The sequence below is a fragment of the Coregonus clupeaformis genome, chromosome 18 (genome assembly GCF_020615455.1).
Source record: "Coregonus clupeaformis isolate EN_2021a chromosome 18, ASM2061545v1, whole genome shotgun sequence".
In the NCBI taxonomy this organism is placed as follows: domain Eukaryota; kingdom Metazoa; phylum Chordata; class Actinopteri; order Salmoniformes; family Salmonidae; genus Coregonus; species Coregonus clupeaformis.
This window is the reverse complement of record NC_059209.1, coordinates 1,726,021-1,733,596: the sequence shown is the minus strand read 5'-3', so window position 1 is coordinate 1,733,596 and position 7,576 is coordinate 1,726,021. Positions and strand designations below refer to the sequence as shown.

Genomic DNA, 7,576 nt, shown 5'->3' with positions numbered 1-7,576 from the left:
TCCGATACTTTTGGACCTGGTTAGGCCAAACTAGTGTGGCCAGCTCCAGCTCACATTTGACCTCTTGACCTCTGTGACCCTCTGACATTTACCCTCTTCCTCCACATCCTTCTTAGGCATGTGCCCTTGTACATAATAATACACCTTCAATATGAAGATGGGGAATAACACACACACACACACCCCAACAATAAAACAATTTCTAGCATGGGTAGGATTTTCATTTATCGTCTCGGTGTCCAAACACTTTTTTGTGTGTGAACACTTGTTCACGTTTTCTGCTTTTTAAAAACACTTTATTCTCAAACAGTGTTCATCCTCTTCCAACTGTAATGTCCGTCAGGGGGCTTTCCGACAGATGTTGGGGTAGGGTCAAGGATCAAGGATCAAGGATATGGATTTCCATAGGAGGAATACTAAGTTCAGGATACAAGAGGTGGGAGGGGAGGGGTTAAGTCCTGGCCAACCTCACAAACACGTATGCAAACGATTACCCCACACTGGACCAAGTGACGCCCGCATGGGATATGGGTTCTCTTTCTTCTCTTCAGACATTTTTTTAAACAAAATAATCCTGTTAAAAGTCTTATCGGATGTAAAAACGTTAGACTAATAATGTGGAACACAGAAACATAAAACGTTGGCGTGGAAGAAAAAAAAGAAAAAAAACTATGACTAGTTCGAGGCACTGCAAGCCAGTTTTGTTTTCGTCTGATTGGCAGAGATGGTCAGGCAGCTAGGGTTTCCTATTGGCTCTCTCTCTGGCACAGTTCCTCCCCATCCTGTCTGTCCATCTGTCTGTCTGTTGGTCCATCTCAGACCTGGACAGGCAGTATTTGGTTCATCTGCAGTCTCATGTCCTGAATGCTGCCTAGAATCTTTTTCTGGTGGCCGGCCAATGTCACTCCTATCCGAAGAAGGTCTCTGAGAAGAGAGAGATCGAGAGAGGTCGGTCAGGCATAAACAATAACAGGAGTATAAGTCTAAAACTAGAACCCACATAATTTTCCTGGTCAGGAAAATGTTGGGCCCTATTATAAGTCATAGGGGCCGATTCCGATGTAGGAATTTACGCTTCTCCTACGCATGCCTTTCCTACTCACTTCTCAGTATTTGGTATTCAGACATACCTTATTCAGTCACGTAACCTCTACAGGTGTGGCTACCTTGCGCGCTCTGAATAAATGTCATTCAACTGCTGAAAACCCTCACACTTGCTGGCCAACAGATCTTTCTTGTGGAGTTTTCATTCAATAGGCATCCCTTTAAATACGGTGTAGCTTTTAGACAGACTAGAATATATTAAGAGAACGGGTTAAATATATGCATATTCGTCTCCGTTTCAGCACCAATTGGTAGATTAAAAAATACTCTGATCTTGTAGATTATTTAGGTTTAGGAAAGTATTTATGAATCATAAAAAACAGGTTTGGAGAGCCTTTACGCACGAAAGAAAGGAGTGGAATTATGTTTTTAGACATTTTTACAAATTATGTAAAAATGAAAAGCTGAAAAGTATTGAACCAATAAGTATTCAACCCCTTTGCTATGGCAAGCCTAAATAAGTTCAGGAGTAAAATAAATCTTAACAAGTCACATAATAACTTGCATGGACTCACTCTGTGTGCAACAATAATGTTTATCATGATTTTTTTTTTATGACTACCTCATCTCTGTACCCCACACATACAATTATCTGTAAGCTCCCTCAGTTGAGCAGTGAATTTCAACACAGATTCAACCACAAAGACCAGGGAGGATTTCCAATGCCTCACATAAAAGCTCACCTATTGGGAAAAAAAAAAAAGCAGACATTGAATATCCCTTTGAGCATGGTGAAGTTATCAATTACACTTTGGATGGCGTATCAATACACCCAGTCACTACAAAGATACAGGTGTCCTTCCTAACTCAGTTGCACATTGATCTGGTACTGGTACTCCCTGTAAATAGCTCCATTCTTGTGTATTTTATTTTATTTATCTTGTGTTACTATTTTTTATGAAATGTTTTACTCTGCATTGTTGGGAAGGGCTCATAAACAAGCATTTCACGGTGAAGTCTACACCAGTTGTATTCGGCACGTGACAAATAAAATTTGATTTTATTTTCCGGAGAGGAAGGAAACTGCTCAGGGATTTCACCATGAGGCCAATGGTGACTTTAAAACACTTAAAGAGTTGAATGGCTGTGATAGGAGATTGTAGTTACTCCACTATACTAACATAATGACAGAGTGAAAAGAAGGAAGCCTGTACAGAATAAAAATACTCCAAAACATGCATCCTGTTTGGAATAAGGCACTAAAGTAAAACTGCAAAAAAATGTGGCAAGGAAATTAACTTTATGTCCTGAATACAAACATTATGTTTGGGGCAAATCCAACACATCACTGAGTACCACTCTTCATATTTTCAAGCATGGTGGTGGCTGCATCATGTTATGGGTATGCTTGTCATCAGCAACGTCTAGGGAGTTTTTTAGGATAAAAATAAACGGAATAGAACTAAGGACGGGCAAAACCTAGAGGAAAACCTGGTTCCGTCAGCTTTCCACCAGACACTGGGGGGCAAATTCACCTTTCAGCAGGATAATAACCTAAATCATAAGGCAAAACATACACCGGAGTTGCTTACATTGAATGTTCCTGAGTGGTGGGGGGGGGGGGATTGTCTTTAATTGTCTACAGTTCTGACTTAAATCTGCTTGAAAATCTATGGCAAGACTTAAAAATGGATGTCTAGCAAAGATCTACAACAAACTTGACAGAGCTTGAAGAATTGTTTAAATAACAATGTGCAAATATTGTACAGTCCAGGTGATTTACCTAAAAATACTCACAGCAGTAATTGCTGCCTAAGATGTATTGACTCAGGGGTGTGAATACTTACAGTACAGGGGTGTGAATACTTACAGTACAGTAATATTCTCCCTATTATAATTATACAGTGGCTTCAGAAAGTATTCATACCCCTTGACTTATTCCACATTTTGTTATGTTACAGCCTGAATTCAAAAATGATTTTTTTTAAAAATCTCCCTCATCTACACACAAATTATTTTAGAAACGTTATCAAATTCATTGAAAATTAAATACAGAAATATTTCATACAGTACCAGTCAAAAGTTTGGACACACCTACTCATTCAAGGGTTTTTCTTTATTTGCTACTATTTTCTACATTGTAGAATAATAGTGAAGATATCAAAACTATGAAATAACACATATGGAATCATATAGTAACCAAAAAAGTGTTAAACATATCAAAATATATTTTGTATTTGTGGATGTGCAAAGCTGTCATCAAGGCAAAGAGTGGCTAATTTGAAGAATCTCAAATATAAAATATATTTTGATTTGTTTAACACTTTTTTGGTTAATACATAATTACATATGTGTTATTTCATAGTTTGTCTTCACTATTATTCTACTGTATGTAAATGAGATATTTCTGTATTTCATTTTCAATAAATTGGACATTTCTAAAATCATTTGTGTGTAGATGAGTGAGATTTTTTTTTTTAATCCTTTTTGAATTCAGGCTGTAACATAACAAAATGTGGAATAAGTCAAGGGCTATGAATACTTTCTGATGCCACTGTAGTACCATAGTAGGCTATACCCTTTTCTATTGCCTGCACTAACCATAGAACTGTGTGATGACACGCCCAAGCATTGCAGCATGCATCAGGTTCAAACTGTTGCTGGTTGGTCTGCGCTCCGCTCTATAATGATTTAATTAGCCTACATGTATTTTTTTTTAAATATATTAACTGTTACTAATGATCCTCAGAAACAACCCCACGGCCATGACAGAGGAAGCAAATTAAGGTAAACAAAACAATGTAATTAAATGGAATGATAATATAGGCTATACTAACAGTAACTAACAGTAAATTGGCAGTTGAATGTCTGTGGTTATTAGGCCTACTGACGGTCGATACAGACAGTGGCTAATATTAACATGATAGAAATAGGAGACAGAGAAAGTCAGGGTAGCCTATAATTAAGACATTTGAGAGTGCCCATCCCTTCAAGTTAAAAGGCCATACAATTTAAATTCTGCATAATGGCACAGCATTTCATTAACTTTACTGTGGGAAAGTTGATATGCTTCAGTTTGTTGCCATATGACTGGTTTTATAAGGTAAAATAGATCTAAAACCAAGGTCAGAATACTCAGAGAGAAAAGTGCATAAAACGGGAATTACGTTCCATTTTCGAGCGCTTAACTCGGGTCGGAATCGTCCTCATAGTGAGTAGGGATGTGCTAAACTATCACCATATGCAGTATCAAATAGTAGGACATAGGGCATTACATGGACTCTCCGATTTGGTCCTGCCGTACATACCTACACGTACACTACGGTCACAAGATGCAGGCCTCCTTATTCTCCCTAGAATTTCTAAGCCTATCCATGTGAGAGACGCAGACTTGGTCTCAACCTTTACGTCTTTACTGAAGACTCATCTTTTCAGTAGGTCCTATGATTGAGTGTAGTCTGGTCCAGGGGTGCGAAGGCGAACGGCAAGGCACTGGAGCGACGAACTGCCCTTGCTGTCTCTGCCTGGCCGGCTCCTCTCTCTCCACTGGGATTCTCTGTCTCTGACCCTATTACGGGGGCTGAGTCACTGGCTTACTAGTACTCTTCCATGCCGTCCCTAGGAGGGGTGCGTCACGTCGTGACAGGCTTTTTTGCTCTATACTCGATTTGAGTGGGTTGAGTCACTGACGTGATCTTCCTGTCCGGTCTTGCGCCCCCTCGGGCTCGTGCGGTGGAGGAGCTCTTCGTGGGCTATACTCAGCCCTGTCTCAGGGTAGTAAGTTGGTGGTCTGTTGATATCCCTCTAGTGGTGAGGGGATTGTGCTTTGGAAAAGTGGGTGGGGTTATATCCTGCCTGTTTGGCCCTGTCCGGGGGTATCGTCAGATGGGGCCACAGTCCCCCCCCCCCCCCCCTCCCCCTCCCCCCTAGGTTTCTTCCTAGGTTCCTGCCTTTCTAGGGAGTTTTTCCTAGCCACCATGCTTCTACATCTGCATTGCTTGCTGTGTGGGGGTTTTAGGCTGGGGTTCTATATAAGCACTTTGTGACATCTGCTGATGTAAAAAGGGCTTTATAAATACATTTGATTGATTTAATTTGATTGACATATGCCAGTAGGTTTGCATGAGAACAGATACAGTTTGCCCTTGTGGAAACAGTTGCAGAGAGCAGTTCCCTGTGTACACCAATAAAATGACTTCCTAAGGTCATGTCAACAAAATGGTGACCTCAGGGCACTGATACCTGGGCCAGATGTAACATACTTCAATATCCCGGCAGATGGGCGAGAGGGGGAAAATAGTAATGGGGAAGGGAGGTTAATGTTTAAACAGTGCTTTCTGCCACTTTGGGCCAGCTGGTGCATTTCACATCACTAAAACCAATCTGCCAGCCAGCCAGCCAAACAACCTGTCAGTCGAGAAAACTAGTTAGTTATTGAGAAAACCAAGTGAGTGAGGAAGTCAGTCATGGAACAGTCTGTCAGTAGCCAATCAGTTATTTCTGCAACAGACTGTAAGTCAGTGAGTCAACTAGTCAGTGATCGAGAAAATTTAATAAGTTAGTAATTAGGTCAGTCAAAGAACAATCAGTCAGTAGCCAATGACTTATTCATATAACAGACTGCCAGTCAGTGAGTCAACTGGTAGGTCATTCGATGGTGATTCGTCTAGTCTTACACAGTCAGTTAGATGACAAATCGGTCTTGAAAGACATGACTGGAAGAGAACAGTCAGTAATCTATCCTTTCAATCAATCAATCAATCAATCAACCTTATAGCAGTCACCCAGGTTGACTTGTCATTTAACCGTTTCTCAAACTGTCGGTTTCTCAAACTCTCTTCGTAGTTCAAAGAGGACAAAGAGAGTTCACTCCGAAATGCAATGGAGGAAATATGAAAATGTTGATACCCACACAGCAGCCTTATTAAAGAATGGCAGCTATGAAAAAAGCTGTAGTACCTGTTTGGCCGCCGTCAGTCAGACAGTGTAATCTAATCGTCTCAGCAGTGTTAGTTTAACACTAAGGCCTCATGTACCGGATTGTTAGGAATAATATCACAGACTGTCTTTTCTGCTCTTTTGTTTGTTTTCCCCTTGCCGATAACAAAAAAGAGAGCAAACCACGGTCGGCATCTGGGGGGAACGATTAGCAAACCACAAGGGCCCAGCGCCTGTCTGAATCCTCTCTGTTCACACAGACAAAGACACACGCACACATTTATTCAACCTCGTACACAGATACCATGCCCTCTGCTTGTCTGCATGTCTCTGTTGTCCTCTGCATTTGCACACGCACACTGCATACTACCTCTTCTATTACTTCTACTACTTCTTATTTTGGACATGAGACTTTTATTGTTATTATTGATATTGATTAACGTACTGCATTGTTGAGGGAGCTAGCACATAAGCATTTTGCTGCACCTTTTGTACCTGCTGTAAACTGTGTCCATGACGAGTAAAATTTGATTTGATTTTGATTTGACACAAACAAATAGAGCACCATCCGTGGCTGCAATTTTGCCTAGATTGAATAAATTGTGTTTTTGTTTCCATTGCAATCCCTCATCAATCCAGCAACAGAGGATGAAACGATAATAAATGCAAGCCATTAGAGGAATTACCTGCCATTAATGGCAGGAGAGAGCCACTGTACAGCACACCTGTCGGCCTGCCAAATTGAAACAAATCACCTCCATCCCCTATTATCCGCCTAACGAGGATGATATATTGATAATTATGATCATAATTCCTTTATTTGATCATAACTGGCCCTGTTTCCATGACTTCTATTACACACATTTCCTGTTATATAAATAATGTGCCAAGCTGACTCTGAAAACCAGGGTCATGTTCATTAGGCCCCAAATGAAAGAAAGCGGACTGAAACAGGGAGGGACTACCAGGACTTGTCCAATGTCTCATTTTGTGCTGCAAAACTTTTTATAACGTTTTGTTTCCTAATGAACATAAGCCAGTTCTGTGTCAACTCTAGGTCATTATTGCTGGAAGGGACGGTGTCATGAGGTAACATGCACTATGGAGGAAGAGTGTGTGTTGTGTCCTTCAAGTCTCTCCAGGATGAGGAAGAACCTTCAGGAGAAGTGCTTTTTCTCGTATTGTGTTTTCACTTCAGGGTCATTTAGTGTTTGTGGACTCTTATCCCGAATGGTCTCTCACTCCAATCACATTCAGTGAAAAAAGCAACAACAGCAGCCACCATTATTCCCAAAGCGCCTCAATTTGAAGAGTATCTCTCGAGACCAACGCTGTCCTGGTTCATACTGTACAACCTGTGTGAGAACTGGGCCTCTGTGAGTAAATATTTAAATGCAATTTGAATGTCTCCAGTCATGTAGATTTCAAGGGCCATACTCTCATTGGCACCCTAAGGATGTCTACTCAAGTAGACCATGCTACAAGACCATGGTGCTGCTACAAGACCATGGTGCTTGCCTACGGAGCTGTGAGGGGAACGGCACCTCCGTACCTTCAGGCTCTGATCAGTCCCTACACCCAAACGAGGGCATTG

General features: G+C 41.0%; 1 protein-coding gene across 3 annotated transcripts in view; it reads right to left on the bottom strand.

Moving 5' to 3' along the window:
- Positions 1-282: 282 nt before the first annotated feature.
- LOC121533787 (ephrin type-B receptor 3-like) overlaps positions 283-7,576 on the bottom strand; it is a 106,040-nt gene continuing 98,746 nt past the window's right edge. For all 3 annotated transcript variants that reach the window (XM_041840022.2, XM_041840023.2, XM_041840024.2), the window contains exon 16: positions 283-924. In XM_041840022.2, the coding sequence (XP_041695956.2) occupies positions 816-924 (109 nt within the window). In that variant the 3' untranslated portion in view covers positions 283-815. The remainder of the gene's footprint in view (positions 925-7,576) is intronic.